Genomic DNA, 24,704 nt, shown 5'->3' with positions numbered 1-24,704 from the left:
GTTTAATTTCAATATACTATACACGATTCACGAAAATAACTGCGGCAGTGTCCGGCACTGCCTATCAATTTTTTTTTTTAAATTTTCAGTGACTGCTTGGGGCAGAGAGCTGGTGATGTAGAGCCCGTGTCTTGCAGAGTCCCTGTGCGGCAGAGTCCGGGTCTAGTAGAGACCGTGTTTGGAAGGACAGAGACTCGCTGATGTGTTCAGGTGATGATCAGATTGTTAAAATTTTGTAAAATTTTCAAAATTTTTAAAAAATCAAGAAATGCTGGAAATTGTCTAAAATTCGCACAAAACCGAAAATTTTCGAAAAATGTGAAAACATTTTGTAGTTGAAAATTCTAAAAAAAAAAATTTGGTCTGTGCACCATTTGGACAATTTCCAGCATTTTTCATTTTTAGAATATTTTAAAAAAATTGAATTTTTTTCAAAAATCTCCCCACCCGCTATCAGCTAGTACCGGTGTCTGCCGGATACGGTCTCTGACACACTCTGTCGGACGCTGTCTCTGCAAGGTCTTATCTGTGTATTACCGTTTCTGAAGTGTCGTCTCAACTAAGACGTAGACCGGCAGAGACCGGATGATTCAGTGATTGCCTGGGTCAGAGAGCGGGTGATCTAGAGATCGTGTCTTACTGAGTGTGTTGCAGAGTCCGGGTCTAGAAGAGAATTTTTGAAAATTTTCAAACTATCAAATAATGATGGAAATTGTCTAGAACGCGCACAAAACCAAAAAATTTCAAAATTATTTTGATTAAATTTTTGATATTGAAAATTCTGATTTTTTTAGTTTTGTGCGCTTTCTAGATAGTTTCCTGAATTTTTTGATTTTTTGAAAAATTTTCAAAAATTTGTAATTTTTTCTCAAATTTCTGCCCAACTGTTACCTGCTTGAACCCGTGTCTTCTCGACACTGTCTCTGATGCACACTGTTTCTGGCGGCCCCGGTCACTGCCGGATTCGGTCTCTGCACGATCCGGTCTGTGTATGTCCCGGTCTCCGATGGGCCGTGTCTGCTAAACCTAGTCTGGTGGATACCGGGTGAGGCACTGTTCGTCCGGCAGGGAACGGGTGATGCAGAGATTTTGTCTTGCAGAGTCTGTGCGTCAGTGTCCCGCTCTAGAAGAGACCGGGTGTTGCAGGACAGAGAGTAACAGAGACGTGCTGGTAATGGGGATAATTTTGAAAAATTTCAATCTTTTTGAGAAATCAACAAATGCTGGAAATTGTCTTGAACGCGCACAAAACCAAAAATTTTCGAACTTTTGAAACTTTCTTGATTATGAAAATTCTCGATTTTTTAGTTTTGTGCGCTTTTTGGGCAATTTCCATAATTTTTTTATATTTTGACAAATTTGATTTTTTTTTTCGCAATTCTCGCCACGCGTTCCTACCAAACCCAGTGTCTGCCGGAACTGGTCTCTTCCGGATTTGGTCTCTACACTACCCGGTCTCTGACGGACCATCTGCAAATACCGGTCCGTCAATGAGCGAGTGAAGCAGAGACAGAGTCCGGCAGAGATCGTATGAGGCAGAGACCGAGTCGTGCGCAGATCGTATGTTTCAGAGACCGGGTCTAGCAGAAACCGTGTGTGGCTGAGATTAAGTCGAGCAGAGAGCTGTTCTGGTGATAATCGGGTGGGTAGAATTTTTTAAAATTTCACAAATTTTTCCAAAAATTTTGCGAACTGTCTAAACAGCGCACAAAACCAAAAATTTTCGGAATATTTGGAATTGTTTTAATTTGAAAATTTTCAAATTGGTTTAGTTTTTTGCGCTATTAGAACAATTTTTATTTTTTTAAAACTCTCGAAAAATAAAAAATGCTATAAATTGTCTTAATAGCACAAAGAACCGAAAAATTGTTTAAAAAAATTTGAATTTGAAACTTTTAAAAACTTTAATTTTGTGCTTTTTGGACAATTTGCAGCATTTTTTATTTTTAGAAAATTTTGAAAATAATTTTTCTAAATTTTCCCTACCCGATCCCTACCAGAACCGGTCTCTGCTTCACCCGGTGTCCGCCTCATCCGGTTTCTGACAGACTCGGCCTCTGCCCCATCCAATCTCTGTCAATGCCTCACACGGTCTCTGCTGGACACCGTCTTTGCAGAGACCGACCGTGAGGGACCGGGTCATACAAAGACCGAGTCCGGCAGTGACCGCTCTGTCAGAGATACGGTATGGCAGAGACCGTTCTGGCAGCTATCGGTTGGGGAGGATTCTCAAAAAATTTTGATATGGCTAGATACACGTGGATTGGAATGCCTTACATGTGTCTACAATTTCCCATGAAAATCAAAGAAAGGATTGAAATTTCTTTCGCAGACTAAATATTTGTTTTGCTGTGAACTTTCTGAAAACAATGTGTCTGCATAGCTAAGTTTGTATGGAAAAAATAATAATATACATATATATGTATATTCTTACATAAAATGTCCCAAAAATCTATAAACATTATAATGCGTAATATTTACCTTGCTACCTATCACCGTATGTTGTATTCACAATGGGATCTGAACTGTGGTCAATTTGAGTAGCTATATTCGCTAATTTACCAAGTTTCAATGTTGACATATGTATTGGTTTAGCTTATTAAATACTTTTATTTTATTTAATGTGTGCATAAACCTTTTTGAGACAACCTGTATATTGGTACATTTCCATCTTCCCTTTTCAACTTACAATTTGGCTGTTCTTTGTAAACATATATTTAGCCAACATGTGCCTTCATTAGACATTCAATTTCAACAACGTCCTTACTTTTGTCAAAAAAGTTGACAGTGGAACCACGGTTCCGGAGAGTTTGACGTAAATACGTCTATACGGAAAGGAAGTTTATATATTGGCTGTGGTAGCTGAATGTAAAGTAATGTAATGTAATGAAATGTAAGGTAAGGTAAGGTAATGTAATGTAAGGTAAGGTAAGGTAATGTAATGTAATGTAATGTAATGTTTTATAGGTAACAACAATGCCGAGTAAGCAGATGACGTTTCCTAGGTAACAAAAATGCTTGAATGCTTAACTTGAATTAGTTACGCTTAAGATGGGTCTGTGGTAGATGAATGTTATGTAAAGTAATGTATTTTAATGTAATGTAACGTTTCCTAGGTAACAACAATTCCGAGTAAACACGACGTTCCCTAGGTAACCATTGTTACACTTCTTCGTTCCCCTTTTTCGTTCCACTTTTTTGCCTAATGGCCCTTCCTTATAGACGTATTTACGCCAAAAAACAATAAATGTGTGTACTCTGACACTCCTATTGGTTATTTTGGTTTAAGATATTGTAGGTAAAATTAAACGAGGGTCAGATTCAAGTCAAACGTAACCAGGAAACTAAGTTCTGTTGATCCTTACTTCATCCATGTTACTTCACCACATCATATCTAATCTCCAAGTTTTCAGTTCATACTAAATACAAAGTAACACTGATAGTAGCTGATATAAATAAGATTTTGTAACTGGCCTTTAGGAAACTAAGAGAATCGTCACTTCTTCAAGAAGCAAGAATATCTGGGAAAAGTAGTAACATGTCTTTAAGCGTCTTTATAATAGATTAGTCATTGGAGAGACCGTATTGTCCTAATACTTTCTTTTCAATTTAGAAATACTCGTTTACTGCTTATTTATTTTTTATACATAAAACCCACTGTCAACAAACATTTTAACAGAGGCTCCATTCCTATCCCTGTACCACTGCATGAAGGGTACAGGCACATTCATTACAGGCCTCGGCATTATATTAGAGGTTCATTCCACAATCTGACCACTTTGTACACAGGGAAAGTAGCAATGGTACACATCGAAAGGGAAGTTGAAGAGATCTCATAGCACTTAATGACTTGATTGCGAAAACAAAGGTTCGTATCCCTATCGGAAATTAAACACCAATCGATAAAGACGTAACTGCAACTTTATTGACTGAGTTACCCTGTCTCATAATATTACGCGTAATATAGGCATGAGGAAGGTCATTTTGTGTTCATTATTAAAGTCTTATTCCGTATCAAAAATGTTTCAAGTGTAAGCTTCTTCATGAGATTTTTGTGTTGAACACATTTTCATACACGTTTGAGAATGTTTACAAAGTTTGATATTAATATGTGTTATAATAAATAGACAAATGACTCCATACAGAAGTCTTCTTTAAGCAGTTAATATTCGCTCAACCTGACTGTCTTTTATTGAATCCGAAAGTTAATTACTTTATTCGTAAGAACCTGGACCCTATCCTGAGCCAGGCGGCTATATTTTATACTTTTACAGCCTGTTTTCTTGAGATATGTTTTAATATTACTCTTTCATCTTCATCTTAATATCGTTTTATGTCTCTCTGTTTCAGGTTTTCCAACTAAAATGTTCCATACACTTCCTTTCTTCGTGGTACATGCATCAACCTGTGATCTGATCACCCTAACAATGGGAAGGGTACAGATTATGAAGCATCTCACGATGTAATCTTTTCCATCTTCTGTTAGTTCCCCTATTTCGGGTAAACATGTTCTCCTCAATCAGCCTTAATCCACATTCTTCCATGTGAGTCATAAATCCATTTTCACGAAACAAGAAAAGTAATCTTAGTTTTGTACATTTTAATCATGAAGTTGTTACATAGCAGAGTAGTAAAATTTATTTTCTTTTGTTACTGACATTCCCAGGTACTGCAACCACTACTGCCACAATATTTTTTACAAAGGTGAGAGAAGATAACTTCTGCTTTAACGACTGTGGCCGTAACAAGTCTGTATGATAAAAGCATGACGTAGCCCGAATAAAGGCTGATAATTGTAAAGATAACACGATCCACCGACTCGCATTTCTCTTCTCTGCCGTATTCTGTGATAAGTGAAATATCCGACACTGCTCGCTGGAATTCGTAATTTTCAATTTAAATATGGCTTTCAGAAAAAGCTGTTTCCTGTGGACAATAATCAAGTAAGTTACTTGTGAGGTTTTAAGTTTTACCTGTAAGATTCATGTTTGTTGTAGAGTCCTTCTGGGTAACTTTAACAAAACAAAAAATAAGCGACTTTAGGAGTCTTTCAAGAACAGAATAAAAGAATGATAGAGCTCTCTAACTACGAACAGTCACCCACCCAAATCAAACAATTTCAACTGTTGCTGTCATTTGCAAGTAAGGACAGTGCAATCATGTTCCTACAAAACGTAAGTAAGTTTTATTATAACTGCACGTAATAAAATGTCCAGAGGATTATATAAATATGGTCTGTTTAAAAAACTCTAACTGTTGAACCTGCGTAGATTTGAATGAGAAATCACAGGCTAAACGTGAACGATAAATAGTAAGGACTTTCGAAATAACAGGATATATATATATTTTGTGAGAGCCGGGATATCTCAGTCAGTATAGTGACTAGCTACGGGCTGGACGACCGGGCTTCGATCCCCGACAGGGACAGAGGATTTTTCCTCTAGCCTCTGCGTCCAGACCGGCTCTGGAGCCCACCCAACCTCTTCTACAATGGGTACTGGGGGTCCTTTCCCGGGGGTAAAGCCGGCCGGGGCGTAATGCTGACCACTCACCCCCATCTAGTGCCGAGGTCAACAAAGAGAGGAGCTCACCCCAAGTGCCTGTATGGCACTTAGCGGGACAAACTTTACTTTATATATTTTGTGCAACCACCAGCCCATTTATAGCAATTAAATCAGGTGCGTAGAGAGGTCTGCGTCTAGCCATTATAACAGTCACGTAACGATGATTTTGTATGACGATTACAACACTGGCATATGGAGGCACTTACATGTCCATTAGTCACGCATTTTAACCACACTTTATAACATTCCCGCGTAAATGACCATATATGGTCTAAAGCTATTATAACTGTCAAGGCCATTACTATCTGAGAGCCCGCAGTGTGAATGCGAAGAAATTAAGCAAATGCTTCCATTTATTATTAATGTTTATTACCCGAAAGCGTATAACAGTCCTGATCGTTCGATGCTTACCGTTGAATATAACAAAACATATCCCTGAATCTATCATCTTCACCAACACTCGAACCCAGGACAATTTTCGAGTTTGTGACCTTAGATCCTGTACGCTCCTCGCCGAGGGAACTTTGTCTTGACATGCCAAGTTACCGAATAACTGAAAAATCAGGACTCAAACCCAGGATATTTTCTCTGGTTGATCTTTGTTCATGTAGTCCTCGACAAAATAACTTTTGGTCTTCGCGCCGTTCAACTATCGTGCTTAGTACCAGAACTACAGAAATCATCTTCGCCGGGAGTCAAACCCAGCACTATTTTTCGGAGTTGTGGCCTTTGTTTCTGTAACCTGCTCTTCGAAGTAAACAACTATGGTATTGGCACCATTATTTCAAGAAGCTTAGTTTCCGGGCCACAGGAACCGCCCTCACCTAGAATCGAACTCAGAACACTTTCCGGAGTTTTGACCATATTGTGTTCTTTTTCTGGTCTCAATGAATAACAGACAGTAAAATAGGCAAGAATGGAGACGTACAGCCAACAAAGTAGGCGACTATATAGGCACATATTTGGCCACAAATTTCGGAAAGCAAATGGGCGTATATATTACGTGAACTACACAAAATTCCAAAGGCATGTCTCCAAAATGAACCTCAATACGTGATTAATAGAATGGCTACACAGGGGCCCACAATTAAACAGGCTACATAGAGGCCCCCCACATATAACCGTTTCAGTGGGACCCCACACATGACCATTAAAGAGGGTGTGCGGGGGTCTCCATAAATGCCCAATGTCAGGTCCGCTTACAGAATCAATGGAACGGATATAGGGCACTCCACACAGATCCATAAGAACTGTAAAGAAAGGACATTCATAAAGGTCCATTCGAAAGGCTATGTGGTGGTCCCCACATATTTTCATTAGAATATCTATGCAGATCACTCCATACAGGCCCACTGCAGTGAGAGTCCTCCTTCCAGACCCATTACAGTGGCTTAAAACGACCACCTCATGAGTCAATTACAATGGCTTTGGGAGGGGGGCGGGGTCCTCGAAAAAGCCTATAGCAGTCTTCGTATAGGCCCGTTTAAATGGCTATATGGGGACCTCCTCACTGCCCGATTAGAATGATTGTATGCGGACCCCCATGCAAGCTCATTAGAATAGCAACTTTACGTCTGCTATTGGAGCTCCTAACAATCAACTTGAGCATCTGACAATCTCAGAGGAAACGTGAGGCTGTTCTGTTTCAGGTGCGACCGCCGCTGACCATCCGTCGATCCATCAGTCAGTCTGGAGTCCGGAAAATGGACCATGTGTAATTCAAACAAGGTCTCTCTTCCCGACTAAGTACAGCATCCATCAGGTAACTTCACAGAGCCCAATCTGTTGTTCGCCCGTTTTGCCACAATCCTCATGAGTTTGACCCTGCCTCAATCTCCTGGCAGCACCCCCGTCCATAAGGATCTTTCGGCTTTCCTTATAAGGGTCCATTCCTCGGTCATTTAGCTCTTTAAAAGCCGACTTGTCTGGGCTATAAGATCTGTCAACTCACCGAGAAACCCATATGGCGAGTGAGAGATCCTAACAGAATAATGACAGTAGTAGGATGAGAGAAAGGATCTTTGCAACCATTTAACAGTCAACTTTACATCCTCTACCGAGCGTACTTAACGCGATGCTGCCCCATAATTTACAATTGGGACCTCCACATAGGATACCAATCAGTTTTCTTGAAGGTCACTAGAAGTAACCTTAGTAGTTACCTGTTTTAAACAGACTGTACCTATGATCCGACAGTATCAGACACATGACATTTTCTGACCAGATTTCCTGGTTTCCAATCAGTCCCTTCTATTGCTTGTCGCAAAAGAAGGTTCGCTACCCTGATCAGAAATACTGTGATCAGAACACGTCAAATATTCCACCAAACTTTATCATCTTGGATTGAAATCACTGTTTTTCCACAAGATGCAATGTTTACTCCTGCTGCTACAGGAATGAAAGACGACCCTCAAGTCTCAGGGAAGATACGCCGAAGTCACAATAAGACCCCCCCCCCCCCCCCCCAGTTCTCTTGACTGCTCTGTGACATCTTTAACGTTTTCTCTTCCATACGACAGATGAAAGAATAATTACCAACCACAAAATCTGAAGCGGGCGAAAGGAATTGTTAGGATGGTGTACTGCCTGAGGCACTAAGGTATAATTAACGACCTGAATGCCTCGCACCTTTGCTGCGGTGTACCAGAGCCCTGTTCGTCGTCCAAAGACGTTACCCCCACCCTCCCACCCCCTCCGCGACGAGGACGCCAAGGTTTGGATTTTGGACGGGTGGTCTTCGTAACACAGATGCGTTACGTTTTTTTGCGATACGAACTGACTTTTCAACTAATTTACATGACCTTCGTGCTTCAAAGAGTTAAGGCCGAGCACACAATACTTTAATGAAGTAATGGATTACTGGAGAGGAAAATACAGAAAAGTAAATATATTTTTCACCAACTCATAATTTACTTATTATATGTCAAACGAGATTAGGTCATAAATAACCTGCATACAAGTAGCGAAAATGTATCTCTAAAAGTTCACCAATGTTAACAAAAATCCACGTGTCGGAGAAAAATTTTTGTCTGCTGAAACTGCATCACAAACGAGATTTGCTATGCTTGAATCCCTTCAATGTACGACAAAAAGGTGCAGTTTGTCCACTGATACTTAGGTATCTAAAGGAGGAGAAAGTCTGATAACACTGATAGCGCTGTTTGTTTAACAGAAAGGTGCTATCAGTCAGTGCGGTTGTCACATGACAAGTTTCAGGTTTAGAGTCAAGTAAGCCCGGAAGACAACTAACAAGTCTATTTTATTACTTTGGGTTTCATCCATCGTATGTTGAAAGTTTTAAAATTGTCTAAAAAAAGTCACGCTTGGAAGGCTGCATTTTGCTTCGTCTTTTATAGTCAGAGAGTTTTGGGAATAGCTTGGTCTACTGGATCCAACATAATAGGTGTCTGGCTCTGTACCTAACAACGCAGGAAGATCCATTCTTCGAAATGTAGATTTTAAAACAATTTAAAAACTTCCAATAAACGATTGAGAAAGTCCTAAACAAATAAATTTGTTACGCAATACCATCACCAAAAACATACGGGGAAAAACAAGCAATTCTGTATTTAAATTAATTAGGCCTATACATATTAAAAAGTTCTCACGAAACGTCCGAAACACCTTGTAAACAACAGTGATAAATTGTATAGCTACATCATTTTGGAATAAGCTTACATATAGGTTAGCCCTCTCATTGCGCTTCGTTCATTGAAGACACAAATAGACTTACATCACGCTGCATATGGCGCTCCTTTATTTAATTTCTTCTACCACCAACTAACACCGCTAATACCAAGACCTGCCACCGAACACGATCTTTATCAAGTTTAATCTTCCACAGATGGCTGTCGTCTGGGTTATAGGGCCTCCATCATCAGGGCGATGAGTCATCGCCCTGATGATGGAAGCACCAAGGAACTCTGACACTAAACTTCTACCAGACTACAACATGGCGTTACAACCCAGATGTTAGTCGTCTTCGGACTCACAGCCGGGAAAAACTCAAATCCTACTAATCCACCGTACGTTCCCACATACTAGTTCTAAAAAATGCACCGTAACTTTATTCTCCCATCTCTTTCTCTGTCTTCAAAATGGACGTTTCCCAAGATGTTTCCGAATCAAAACTCTGTATGCATTCATAGACTCCTTTTTCTATCCTAAACACTTCGATCTCACAATTTTTATAATAAATTAGGCGTGCTGAAGATCAAATACACGGACAGGAACGATGTCTTATTGTGCTTTAATGTTATTCAATTCGTGTATAGAACGCATGAAAATCCACGAGTATAAACTGTTGGCTTCAGCACGTCCACTGCATAAAGGATAAGTTACTGCCAGAGTGTCTGTAACCTGTTCCTATATGAATTCAGGTAACGGAGTATGCTGTTCAACATGGCTCTCGTTCTGGACAGTCTTTCAGTCATCATCCTATGGATAACAATGGTCAGTGCTTCTGGAACGTGTCCATGGCACTGCTCCTGTGTCCTAGAGGAACCACCGATAACAGTCAACTGTTCCGACCTGAGCCTCAATAATTTCCCCGCAGACATCGACACGAGAGTAAGTTCTCAGGAAACCTGTAGCAGCCTCTCTTAGTTCTAAATTTAATGACATTCTGGTATGCTTATCATGATAAAATAATTAAGTCCAAAAACACTGCCGTTGAAAATCTAATAATCGCTCACCAACAAAACACTGATCTTCGCTGCTTAGTGGGCTTAAACGCTGTGTTAAGATGGAAATTCTTCGGAGTTACACAGTGATAAAAGTGGCTGGTGATACAAATTTCCTTTCCGATGCCTTACAGTACTACAGAAACGAAATAAATGTAGAAAAACTGTGCTTAGTCAACGACTTGTGAGACATGGAATCAGAAATCTGTTCCAGTTTCTTTTGCAACTCCAACAGGAACTCCAGTAGTGGGTTAATATGATAGAATTTCTGGCTGTAGAAATAATCAGTTCATTCACCCATTGCCAATTCACAGACATCAAAATGTCAGTCAACTAAAGTAACTATATAATGTACGAGCTATATATTTCATAAACTGTAAAAGGTGCTCAACAGCTATTCCCATTTGAGAATAACTTTGCATACAAAGTAAATATGTTTTGTATATAGATTAAATAAAAACGTATTTCTATGCACTGCAGGTGCAATGGTTGGACCTGACGGACAACGCTATACAAATTATTCCAAACCTCGATAAGTATACTGCACTGGAAGGTCTGGAACTTGCCCGGAACAAGATATCACGGATTTCCACGACGGCGTTTAAAAAACTTACCCGCCTCAAATATCTCGACTTATCGCACAATTCATTCACAGACTGGGCACATATTAACCCAAAAATTCTTCTTCAGACGTTGTTAAGGCTTAAAACTTTAAAATTCTCACACAACAACCTCGCGATTTTCACTGGGAAGGAGAGTCAAATGAGAGTGACAAGTTCGTCCCTGGAAGACCTCCAGCTCAGTTCTTGTGGCATCAGACAATTCGATGGGAAGGCCCTGATGGGGTTCAAAAGACTGCAGAATCTTGACCTGTCATTTAATCGTATCAAGTGGATGGACGATCTTTCATCTCCGACGTTAACAACTCTAGACGTGAGCTACTGTGACATAGATTCCATGAATCCAAATGCATTACGTAACCTCCCATTTCTCACCACTTTAAAACTGTCTGGTAACACTCAATTTGCAGTAAATCATGGTAACTTAACGTCAGAGTCTTTGCAAGTTTTTGAAGCCGCATACTGTAGTCTTACAATGCCTGGACTTCACGGGTTCCCAAATTTGACATACGCAAATTTGAGGGGCAACAAAATTGTAACCCTAAAAGAAAGAACATTCCTCAAAAACAAGTTTCTAGTTGAACTCGATTTGTCAGCAAATGAAATAAGGGACATACATCCACAGGCATTCATAGCAGCAAGGGAACTAGCATTTGTCAACTTGTCAACAAATTCACTACAGGGAACCCTTCCTTGGAACGCTTTCTCGACAAATTACAACCTGAAGACACTAGACTTATCTGTGAATCGTCTCCAAAGTGTTGGAAATTTAAGTATCTTAATGCTTGAGAATTTAGACCTAAGTCAGTGCCAGATTAGAGAGATAAGCAAGGACTCTTTAACAGGGTTACCTTGGTTGGCACATTTAAATCTTTCTCACAATCCATTAGAAAATATTCCAGACAACATCCAATCATGGAACTTGAGAGATCTAGACCTAAGTTACTGCAGATTGTCACTGCTCACTAACGAAACTTTCAAGAGATTTCCTGAAATTGGAAGTATTAATTTAATAGGAAACAGATTCATAAATCCATTCAAAATTAACATGTTTGATTATAATGACCGTCTCGATTCATTAAAACTTGCAGATAATCCCTGGATTTGCGATTGTTATTCAGAAAGTTTCAAAATATTTTGGGAATTTCTAACAAATTACCCAGTAAAAGTTACACAGTCAGAACAAGGTGATATAAAATGCATGTCACCAGATTCTCTAGCTGGGAAATCTTGGATAAAAGCATGCCATCAGGTATGGTATCCATCTGATGAGGCAGAAAATTCATTTGGATTAACACACTATGGCACTGCACTTTTAATACTGATAATAACAGCTGCAGGGATCTTTGCTATTGTTGGAGGCATTAAACATAGTATTAAAAAGCGAATGAAAGAGGAACATGAAGAAATACAGAGCGAAATGGGCCGTACTTACGAAACTCATTCGAGAGTCGAGTTTCAGCAGCGGGAGAATTTTGATTTTGGTACTCCAGGTTCACCAGAGTTGAGGCCGCCAAGAACCACTGAACGCGAGAGGTCAGAGAGCCAGGCAACGCAACCACCGACATATGAGGAGGCAATGGAGATGCTGAGTGGATCCAGAGAAGACATTGTGTCAAGGGCAGGAGTGGAGGATAGTGTGGACAGTGAACAAGATAATGATTCAATGAATAGTAACAGTGAAACTATACACTCAGGAGAGTATTCAGTAGGTAGTGATGATAGTGACGATGAACGAGGTGCTTCCAAACCACTGAGTAAGCATACTAAATAAATGTGCAATACTCTCCAGATTTAATTCTTCCCTTATTATAAAAATGTGCACAGTGTAACATCAAATGAAGTAACAAGTGACAGAATCAAAAATAAAAATGATTAAACTCTGTAACATGTGTAATGCAATGTCATTAGTGTTTTTATTCACGCAGTGATTCAAATGGAGAGACAAAATCAGTTTGTTGTCTTCACTTGATTCAGTGCCATCATTAACCTCTAAAGCTTTAATTACTGGTCAGATCCATCGCTATTTTCCACCCACACAAGACTGCTTTTGTAATCTAGTTACATGTCAAAATGTGAACAAGCTACTCTAAAGACATATGAACAAAATGTTTCTTGATTGTCTCTTAATTGCAAGTGCAAATGCCTCAAAATGAACAATATCTGTTTAGAGATCTGCCACATTACTTGACTGTAACACTCGCCACTCCACTATGCATACAGCATACTCTAAAATTTCTTGTCATTTGACTGGCCCACAGGTTTGTCTTTGGGGACTGACATTACATAACAGAAGTTTTAAAAAGTGTGTAAATATGTGTGTGTGTGCAAGTATATTTATATTCATACTCTGTTTTTCTCCAATCTGTTTAAACATAAATACACATGATTAATACAGCAAATCATTACACACCTATTTCAGGTATAGGCCTATTTAAAGTGATGAAACCAAAAACAAACTGCATAAATCTTATTGTAATTTTATTATACAACTGCTTATGTGATGCACGTGAATGTCAAATTTTAAATAACACAAGGTTATTCAGTGCACAGCTCAGTCTGTCTTCTGACCTGTGCAAAGACCTACATGATGGCACATAAGAACTTCATAAACTGATATAAATATTGATTTATATGGAGTTTGCTAATTGTATAGTTTTTCACCTACAACAATAATACTTAGGTATTGTGTCTTACCATCATGGCCTACACCCACCCTGCTAGAATAAATACAGAAAACAATATTATTTTAAGAAACCACCCAGTGAGCAGGATTCCCATTTAACTCATGACAATACAATGACAATGATGATGATGAAAATAATTATGTTCAGCTCATAAGACCTAGTGGTTAATCACAGTAATCCCTCTGTGAATTGTTGTATCTCCAGTCCTCAAGTATTATTCTTTCCTTCTATAAACCTCTTAAAACTCTGCACAGCCTCTGATATGCTGCATATCCTCCAGCTTTCATAATTTCTGATGATATTTTATCTTCTCTTCTTGCTTTCCATCTGCCATTTTTCTCATTGTTATTACCGCGTCTAGCAAACTCATTTCTTCCCTCCCTTTTATTTGCACATCTTCCTGCACACCAAATTCTTGCTTTGTTTCTTCCTCTGTCTCACCCATTAACTTTTAGAAAAAGCTTCATTATCAATCTAAAATATATATATATTTTATTTCCACCTTAGCTGCTCTCGGTTGTTCAAGATTTTACATTTTTTTTTTTTACATAATTTCTCTTATTCTGTGTTACTCTATATAATAAATGTCTTTCAAATTTTCTAAAGTATTTAAAAATTGTTTTTGTAACTACTTTTCAAGAAATCCGAACACTTTCCCCATCTTTGCTCATTTTCTTCTCCTCTATCTTCAAATCACTTTTTCCACGTCATACTTATCTCTTTTACTGTTTCTGAAATTTTGTTGTTCCACCAAGACATTTCATTTTACCTTTCCTTGCTGATGGTCACCCACATATCTTCTCTAGCTGTTATTAGTGTCTCTTTAAACAGCTTCCATTCTTCTTCTACTGTCCTGATTTCATGGTTTCATATTCTTCATTTTATCTTGATTTTAATTCTTCTCCAATTCCCTTCTTTTGTAGTATAAATATCTTAATTATTGATATTGTCCTTCTATCTCAATTATTTTAAAATTTGTACAATCTGCTACCTACAGTCTGTGGCTACAGTCAAAACTGACATTAGATTTAACCTCGATATCCTTTTCTCTTTTGTATCACATATTAAAAATAGTTATATGTATCACAAGGTTAATTGCAGAAGAGCAATATTACAACCTCAATTTACAGCATGCTTCAAAAATACATATTTTTTGTCATAATTTATATTCTAATTACAATATCCAAAAGAGATACTATTTTGGAATCTATAAGAATTGTTCAGAGACTTCAGCTAAGCTCTAAACCTTTTCCAACTCACAGTAAAGAACAAAGAAATGTAAATGTTGTACTGCTACATTAAATAAAGCATTGTGGTTAAAGATTTATGTATTGGTCTGCTACGCCAGAAAAATACCCTTCTTCATACGTCTTTTGTAATAACTGCTGTCATAACTTCATAATTAAAACAATAAATTATCATTATTAAAAGAAACACAAATGTCAGTCTTATAAAATATTTAACCTTATTCAGCATTAGGTAACTGTGGCAATGGTGAAACGTAGAAACTAGTCCAGTTTTTCTCAGCTGCTTTCACATCGGGGCACAACAAAATTAAGTTCAAAACCCTATGGCACACCAAATCATGTACATATGTATGCATGCATGAACTGTGTTCATATTATTCTTTGTACTTTGTTATGCTTTTCATTCATATGTTGTAGAAAACTAACAAACAGCAGCACAAGCCAATGAGATAACAAAACAAGGCTGAACACATTCTCACACTTCTCAAAGTACTGAAATGTACAGAAATACATTATTTTAAATTCAAAATGTGGCCCATTCAGACTCCTGTTGCTACCAGCTGAAAAAAACACATCCTCAGAAGACGACTGGAACCCTTCAAGGTCAGAATGTTGTGAAACACGTTTATCCATGAATAAGCATTCCATGAGAATAAACAAACTATAAACACCAAAACAGACTTTGTCTAACAAAAGTTACAGAGCAATTTTCTTCAGGTATGATCCTTCAGCTTCCATTTTTAATCGATGATCCAACTATGATTGAAAAATTAATCATCCAGCAGTCCTACATACTTAATAACAATGGATCCACTCAACAGTTTCTGCTGTTGATAAACAGAATTCAGTATCCAACCCTCTATACTAAGAGATCATTTTGGTTGACTGAGGTTACAGTTTTGAAAAAATAAGCATTTTTGAATGGTCTTGTTTCATATGTTTCCCATCTGATAATTATACACTTTCGAATATTCAGCGCCAGGAACTATAAAAAAACATTTTCCTCTACGAGATCTGAAGTTCTCACAGTGGTGAAGATATGTGGACTTGCAGATATCTACCTACAAGTATTTTTCTTATTCATAAATACAAAAAATATAATTTACTCTCCAAGACTTATAATTGTGAATAAGTAAAGAAAAAGAAATGCTTCTAGTCCTCATATTTAACCAATTTTAACCCATTAGAATACTTCAGTGGCTATGAGACATCTGCCACTTGGCTACACTAACACCAAGATGAGAGTCAAAATAGCCTATGTAAGAATGTAAACAGATGTAGAACTATAAATAATTACTTTAATAAAATTTAAGCAATTATTTTTAAAAATCTGAACTTCATTTATAAAAGTATTTTGAGAAGTCTAAATAGTATGTCAGTGAGTTAAATAAAATTCTGATGTTAAAGTTCCAAAATATACATGGAAAATTTAAGTCACTGAATGAATGAATACTCTTTGGCAGAATAAATCCCAAGATTGGAGGGGTGAAACTCCTTACAACACAATTAATCTGATTATTTCTAATGTTTTTGTATTGTTCTTGAAAACAGCTGACTGCTGCACTCCAGAATCACCGGTTCAGACTTACTATTCATTAACAGAATAACATCTTTCAAGGTTATTCCTCCAGATATGAAAAAATTACAACTCCTAAATATTAACGTCTTATGTATGTGACAATGTTTGGCTGCTTGTTTATAAAAACAGGTGTTGTAGTGACGTGTCTTACGACAACTCTCACAGGAGATGCTGAATACAACGGAGTAGACTGATTTTCCTGTGCCCTGCCATGAACTGCTGACAGACCATCACTGTTTCCATTTCCACTGTTGCAAGGATTTTGATGAAATGGGTTCTTCACTGACTGGTCTGCACTTTGAGCAACAGATTCTCCATATTCCTTTGGAATAACAGCTTCTGGGAGACAATTGCTGCTATCTTGAGACTGAGATTTGAAAGGGTTATTTGACACATTTAAAGGTTCCAGCTGACTTTCAAGCTTACTGAAATCATTACCCTGCTTATTATGTGAATCATGATTTTCTTCAAGCTCTTTCTGATTAAGAACACCATTTTCATTTATTCCAGCCTCCACTTCATGAGTTTCTTCAAGCTCTTTCTGATTAAGAACACCATTTTCATTTATTCCAGCCTCCACTTCATGATTTTCTTCAAGCTCTTTCTGATTAAGAACACCATTTTCATTTATTCCAGCCTCCACTTCATGAGTTTCTTCAAGCTCTTTCTGATTAAGAACACCATTTTCATTTATTCCAGCCTCCACTTCATGAGTTTCTTCAATCTCTGCATTACCTCCTTTATCTCCTAACAGTTTAGAATTACTTTCATCTGCTTCTGGATGTGCTTTAGGATAAATACTACCATTAAATTCTTTCCCTGGCAAGAGAGTTTTCTTTATATCTGCCATTTCAGTTTCTAAATCATCATTCTTTACTTCCTGTGCATTCCGCTGCCTGCTCTTGACAACTGAGTAACCAAGAAGAATAACTATTACACCCATGATGACACCCAAAACAATATATGAACCTGTTGAAGTCTGAGGTTCTTCAGAATCATGAGGTTGAGATCCAAAATTAGGTTCATTTATACTATTACCATTATCTTTATCTCTAATTTTGTCTTTCTGTAGCTGTGGCCCAGATACAAGAGTGTTATTTTCAGAACCAGGGGCTGATTTGGTTAGAATATTCTTATCTATTCTTTCTGAGTCTGAATCTTCTTTCTTGTCATGATTCTCTGGTATATCAACCTTTGGGGCATCAGTCCTGCCTTTATCTTCAATGTCATCATGTTTATGACTTATTTCTGTTGTTTCTAGGACTCTTGTCTCTTCAGTTGATGTAATGTCGTCAAAAAGTTGAACAGCTGATAATGGCCTAAATGACCTTGCTCCAGGGTGAACACGTTCAGTTTTAATTTCTGTATCTGATTTTGTGGTACTTTCTTCCAAGTCTCCACTTCCTTCCATATTGAGGTTTTGACCCCTTGTGACATCTGATTCTTCATCCCATAACACAGGTTTATCAGATGCATCTGTATCAGAAACATTATCCATGATGACAGATCCATCATTATCACCATCATCCTTCCATGCAGACATTCTTTCTGTAGAATTTCCTGCTCCTTCAGACAGCTCTGAATTATCTGTTTTTGCAGGATATATTCCATCAACATCATCTTTATTATCATTATTATATTTAACATCATCACTTTCAGGAAGGTGAATTCTGCTTGCTCTTATACCAGAAGGAGATAGTGTGCTGGAGATTTCAGTTTCATCTTTCACTTCACTGTTTTGATCTTCTAATTCTGTCTCATTTACATGTTGCAGAGCACTTCCATAGACTAATGCAGCACTTGCCATTTCATAGCTAACATTTAGTGAAAAATCCTTATGAAATGTTTCAGTTTTTTCAGTAGTCTCTTCTTCATTAGCTTCAGTAACTTCTTCTTCACTTTCATTATCATGTGCTGCAACAGGATCCTCTTTAAGATCATCTGATTTATGTGTACCTTCTTCAGAATCATCTGATTTATGTGTACCTTCTTCAGAATCATCTGATTTATGTGTACCTTCTTCAGAATCATCTGATTTATGTGTATCTTCTTCAGAATCATCTAATTTATGTGTACCTTCTTCAGAATCATCTGATTTATGTGTACCTTCTTCAGAATCATCTGATTTATGTGTACCTTCTTCAGAATCATCTGATTTATGTGTATCTTCTTCAGAATCATCTAATTTATGTGTACCTTCTTCAGAATCATCTGATTTATGTGTACCTTCTTCAGAATCATCTGATTTATGTGTACCTTCTTCAGAATCATGTGCTGTGACAGGATCCTCTTTAAGATCATTTGATTTATGTGTATCTTTTTCAGAATCATGTGATTCACCATAATCCTCTTCAGAACCATGTGACACATCAGTACCCTCTTCAATATCATGTGATGCATCACGATCCACTTCATAACTCGTGTGACGTTCATGTTCTGTAGAAAACTCTTCATGTGATAAAGAAGCCTCTTTATGATTCACATGTAATGTAACAGGCTCTTCTTCACCAGAATGTTCAACAGAGTCTGATTCATTATGAGCATGGTATTCAGGAACAGTATCTCCATCACGATCATCTTTCTCTGAAGAGGCAATTTTATTTTCTGAAAGTGGCAACTCTTTGTTGTCATAAGTACCAGAAAGAAATTCTGAATCAGGTGCCTCTGTGAACTCAGAGGATTTATAAATTTCAATGTCATCTGCTTTCTCAGAACCTGGTAGTGGCAGTGAATTCAACTGACTGCTATCAGAATGAATTCCTCCACCACTCTCTAAAATTACATCATGTCCATTTTTGCTACTGTTATTGGGTAATGATGGTGAATTTTCACTATCTGTTTCTGACGAAAAACTTTCATCATATGCATAATCTGCTTCTTCTTCATCATCAGAGGACTTGTTACTTTCTTCTTCCTTATCTTCTTCATTTAATGTACTGGTATCCTGAGATTTTGAACTGTCCTTGTTTTCATATGGAACAGATGAAATTTTTAAATGTTCATTAGCAGAGCTTTCTGATTCTTTTTCATTTCCATCTCCTTGAACTTTTTGACTACTTACATTTCCCTCACCCTCCACACTATCTTCACCATCATAATTTTCTTCGGTGTGTATATCCATTTCATTTTCACTATTGACGACATCATTTTCCATATGCACCAAAGTGCTGTTCGTCATATCAGTTTGTTGACTTGGTTGGCTATTGTCAACTGGAGCTGCTGTTATTGGTTTGTTATCAAATAACCCCACAAGGTAACATACTAACAACACCATGGCCCACTGGAAATCAGCCATCTTGTCTCAAGTTGGCTATAACTGTAACAAATAATAAAATATGAGTTAATATTAAATGTTTTGAATACATTACATGCATCTGAGTGTTTCAAAATTAGGTCTTAACACTGTTCAGTAGATATGCCTTCTTTTATGTGTACATTTCACTGTAAAATAGGAAATTTATTTGTGAAAGCAGCAAATGGTTAATTATTCGAATCGACAAACTTCATTTGTCACTACCAAATTAACCAACAAGCTAGCTAAATCCATGGTACAGAGACATCTTTAAGTGATCAACAGTTATTATGTAGCGGATAAGAGATTTCTGTTATGGATTTCAAAGGTTCATCACCATATAGTTAAAAACTGGACCAAAGTGACAGCTGCTTCAATCCAGTTCACACCATGACAACCAATCCGTTTAAAACTTATTTTAACGTTATTATTACATAAAGGGCCCCAAAATGGTCACTTGCCATAAAGTTTCTGATACAAAATGTTACATAAATGTCTTATTTCTACAATACTATAACACACGTATGTGGGGAGAGGGGGACCTCATATTCTTAGTAGCGATAATGCACAATGTCAGCCCTTATCTAATCAATAGAGACATATTTGATCAAGACTTAACATATATTTGAAATATTTATGATTAAAGATAAATGTTAGGTAATATCATTGATAGTAAAAAGTAAAGTGAAGTAAAGTAAAGTTTGTCCCACTACACGCCATGTAGGCGCTTGGGGGGGAGTGGAGGTATAGCTCCTCTCTTTCTTGACCTCGGCACTAGATGGGGTGAGTGGTCAGCATCACGCCCCGGCCGGCTTTACCCCCTGGAGAGGACCCCGGTACCCATTGTAGAGGAGGCTGGGTGGGCCCCAGGGCTGGTCTGGACGCAGAGGTTAAAGAAAAAATCCTCTGCCCCCGTCGGGGATCGAACCCCGGTCGTCCAGCCCGTCACTATACTGACTGAGCTATCCCGGCTCATATATCATTGATAGTTACATGAGAAAATTAAGTAACATTTACTTTCCCCTTCTCCTTTTATCTATTTTGAAAACGGTATGACATTTTAAATGGCCAGTGAGTTTTGGATACTAAAATACGGCACCTGGCAATACTCACGTGTTATGCAACTTTTAGTCAGATACTACAATGAGCTGATATAGTATTCGCAGATTTGTGTGGAACATGTGTACTAATCAGTGACAGCAACATATTATTTTATAAGTTTTTAATTTGAAAGTTAAAGAAAAAACTATCTAAATGTCATAATAGAAATGAACAATTTACCCATTCCTACCTTCCTAAAACTCACATAACACCCTAAATTTACAATAAAATTCATTACTGTGCTTTACCGCTGATTAACACTGGTTATACAAACGTGCGAAATCAACATCATATTCGATGTAAAATAAATTGATAGCAGATAAAACTGAGAATATGCCGCTACAGTCATTTAATTCATAAAATATAGATAAGTACAGATATAAATACTTAGGAATTATGGCAATCAATGTAAATGATATCTGAAAAGAGAATGTGAGCACATAAGAATATGTCATTCTTCCATCTCCTTCCAATGAATCTGAAGTATTATGCACTGTATATGTTGTTTTTTTGTTTTGGTATTCATATCTCTTCGTGCGTAACTCTAAGAAACTAAAATAGTTTCAGAATAAAGCACTGAGAATACACGTGGATGTAAAAGGAGGATGGAAGAATGACATAGTATGAAGGAATAAATTACATAACAGGAAGTGGAAAGAGTAAGTAAACCTAAGGGAAATAAAGTAATAAAAGGACAGAGATAGGTGTGAGTTTCCTTATTTGTATATAATGTAAGATTTGAGGTTTTCACAGCGGTGAGTATGAAGATTTCTGTCTTCTGGGTTGTTGCGCCGTGTAGTCTGGTCGATGTTTACCAACGTTTCAGAGGTCATACTGCCCCCGTCATCAGGGGGATTCATCTTTTATAGAACCTGTAAATTCATTACCATGTTCACAACAGTCAACCACTGGATCACCTCTTCAGACAGGTTAATTCAGTCCACACCTTCACGTTCCATCCTATTAAGTTCAACACCATCAATGCCTAGGTCTTGCAAGTGGTCTCTTAACTCTAAGGACCTAGTAACATTGCATATCACGCTTGTCTTAGGAGGTAAGACGAGTTGGAAGACCACCCCTTAGCGGCTATCCACATTTGCTAATGCAGAGGTCTGCGGTCCCAGGCCTGGTAGCACATATAATGTTCAGGTCTGGGCAGGGTTCGGTCTTGGTTCAAATGATATGCTTACAGAACATTTTGGGCTTTCTCAGGGCATATTTATTCGCAAATGAAATGTTATTCGTAGTTGCATGTGATACAGTCGGGTTCCGGAAACAAATCCCATCGACTTGATTTTCGTAACTGCCCTCCATGAAACAGTTTGAGACAACACCTCACATACTCAGGATCCAAAAATATTTTGTACCATTCCTCAAACTCTAAATTATCTCAGGCGTTTTTAGAGCATCATTAAATAGTTCATCCAAGGATTACTTGCATTTATATATTAAAATAAATATGCATTAAAGACTAGATCGGGCTTCATTCGGGCTTGAATAAAAGGAAGTGTAGTTTAGGTGATGAACGGGTAACATATTTGACGACAAACTTCGGGCTTAGGATGAGTCGGGCCAGGTAAAATTCTAAAATTTATGCCCGTCCAGAGCTCTACAATATATTCCCAGCTTCGTCGTCTTCTCAATCCAGACTATGTTACACTCAGACTCTGTAATTAAATTTGTGGAAAATTTAAGCATAGACTGAGCACTGTTTGTGGAAGAATCCGCCTTATTTAACCCAGCTAGGTCAATTTCATGACTTCCAAGAATAACGAACAAGAACAGCAACAGACTGTATTGGATACGAAGTTCCCACGGTGGAGAAACCGTCGACTGAGATCCTCCGGGTTGTGACGTCGTGCAGCCTTGTAGGTGTTACAAAGAGCCGGAGAAACATTGGTTGGTGTCACAGCCCACAACACGACAATCAACAGGCAGCAAAACATTTGGAATATTATCTAAATGTAAATGTATAATTTTCTATTAAAGCACGAAAGAAAGTCCTCTAGAAGCCATAAACAGGGTATTTTTAACCTGTCCAAGGAATTCCACGTCTTATGCCAAACCCAAATGATAATTACAGTGTTCACAATAGCCTGCCATTGGACCCTATACTGAACCAGTAAAATACAGCCGGCATCCTCAAACCCTGTTAACATAGATGTAAATACTGTACCAGTATCCAAGCCTAATTCTCACACATGACATTTTCACCTTCAGGTTTTCATTCAGAAATTCTGTACGCAACCTCTTCTCCCCATGCATATTATACGCCTGACCATCTAATCATCCTAACCTTGATATTTGGTTAAATGTGCCAAAATATTATGCTCTTCGTTACCCTGTTTTCTCCATTCTCCTGTTACAGTTTTCCACGTATAAGATAAAAAATCACTGCGCAATACTATGTGGTATATATTAAGATATAAGTATCAAATAATTTCACAGAATTCCGACGCAATGAAATTCTTATCTATCGTACGTGGTTATTTGACGAAGTCCTCTTAAACAAACACACAGCTTCATTGTAATATAATTTCGCAGGAATAAAACTGGCGTAAAATACTTCTATGTGGCGCCAAAGTAAATACGTCAGTTTCTTGCGAAACAGTATCTACGAAAATTGTCAGATAACAGAGTGCGGTATTTTTATTCAATTCTGTATACTGTGAGCATTTCCATTGGAAAATATTAATTAGAATTACAAGGAAATTACTGTCGACAAAATTTCCACTCTTCGCACAAGATGAAGGGATCAGGAGACCCTACTTTACGTGGACGTCAAAGCAAATTTTCTCAGATTTTCTTAACAGCTCATCGAACATAACATTGAGACATTACATAAAATATAGACATCATGAAGGACGATGTTTATTTTAAATTTTTTTCTGAAAGGCAGGTATTTAAGGAAACACAATTAACCCTTTCAAGCCGAGTGGTAAATATATATTCCACCTGTTTTAACGATCAATAAGTCTGCATACCAACGTTTAGGAGAAATATACCGCTTCCATCTTCAGTACTAAATAATTTGGTTTTAGCAGTGTTGAATCTGTGGATTCTAATATCAGCATTAGGCCTTATTATTTTCCATGTAAACATAACCTTAGAACAGGCCCCTACAGCTTTATCTTCAATTCGTTATCGTCCCAGGTCTACAAAGCCGACACTTGATATTCATCTAATAACACAGGCCGACAGAACAAATAAAACGTACAAGAAGAATAGAGTAATCCCTGGGTCTTTAAAGCAGCAAGCCATTAAGACGTAGAGGGGAACAAAGCTAAAACTCCATGCATTCTCGAATTCGGCATTAGATGTAACCGCTTTACCGCCGTGGAAATTGCTCCGAGTATCCATTGTTTTGGAGGCTGGGAGGGTTCCAGGGCCGGTATAGACTGGGTGGCGAAAAGAAAATATCTGCCCCTGCAGAGAATCGAGCCACGGTCATCGAGTCCGCAGCCTCGTCATTGTAGGAAGGTACATTAATGATGACAAGACAAATCTGGCGAAAGGCTATGGGGTTACAGGTCTTCTGATCACTGCAGGGAACGGAAAGGAATCGGTCTTTAACAGCGTAATTTACGAACGAATGCGCAGCGATGCACGTTGTTTACTGACACTGCGAGTCACAAAAATTCTCATTGGCAATAACCAATAACTAAGCCGTACGATTGGCACATCGATACAAGAACATACACTTCTTTTGCGTACGTGTTCAGAGGTTCTTAGCAAAGGTGCGATATTGGCCACACATAAATGACATCCAACGTGAAGTTACCATATCTGGCCTATATCACATATCGAATAAAAGTTATTGCCAAAAATAGTATTATAAATTTTGTTCTTAAACGGATAAGGAAATCCTTTATATTAAATTAGTGTAAAGACATGAAATTAATCCTTCCCCGTATATATCTATGCTCTTTTAT

At 37.8% G+C, this 24,704-nt stretch overlaps 2 protein-coding genes across 2 annotated transcripts in view; one reads left to right on the top strand and one right to left on the bottom strand.

Annotated features, from left to right (window-relative positions):
- The first annotated feature begins 4,788 nt into the window (after positions 1-4,788).
- On the top strand, positions 4,789-12,754 carry LOC110835358 (podocan). Its single transcript, XM_022075485.2, has 4 exons — positions 4,789-4,943; positions 7,214-7,326; positions 9,944-10,133; positions 10,727-12,754. Exons 3-4 carry the CDS (start codon positions 9,954-9,956, stop codon positions 12,638-12,640), a joined length of 2,094 nt encoding a protein of 697 aa, XP_021931177.1. The 5' UTR covers positions 4,789-4,943; positions 7,214-7,326; positions 9,944-9,953; the 3' UTR covers positions 12,641-12,754.
- Positions 12,638-24,704, bottom strand: part of LOC110835357 (uncharacterized) — a 30,497-nt gene continuing 18,430 nt past the window's right edge. Inside the window, exon 3 of the mRNA XM_087351877.1 lies at positions 12,638-19,695. Within this exon, the coding sequence (XP_087208003.1) occupies positions 16,459-19,674 (3,216 nt within the window). The 5' untranslated portion in view covers positions 19,675-19,695 and the 3' untranslated portion in view covers positions 12,638-16,458. The remainder of the gene's footprint in view (positions 19,696-24,704) is intronic.

Source organism: Zootermopsis nevadensis, unplaced genomic scaffold (assembly GCF_977971745.1).
Source record: "Zootermopsis nevadensis isolate Lab colony 2312 unplaced genomic scaffold, Znev_1.0 Znev_ptg000020l, whole genome shotgun sequence".
Classification (NCBI taxonomy): domain Eukaryota; kingdom Metazoa; phylum Arthropoda; class Insecta; order Blattodea; family Termopsidae; genus Zootermopsis; species Zootermopsis nevadensis.
This window is presented reverse-complemented; position numbering and strand designations above follow the sequence as displayed.

Bases quoted from the DNA above. Each gene is read 5' to 3' on its own strand.
- LOC110835358 (XM_022075485.2), top strand. From the start codon at position 9,954: ATGCTGTTCAACATGGCTCTCGTTCTGGACAGTCTTTCAGTCATCATC. The intron at 10,134-10,726 runs GTAAGTTCTCAG...TATGCACTGCAG, and splicing joins CCGCAGACATCGACACGAGA to GTGCAATGGTTGGACCTGAC.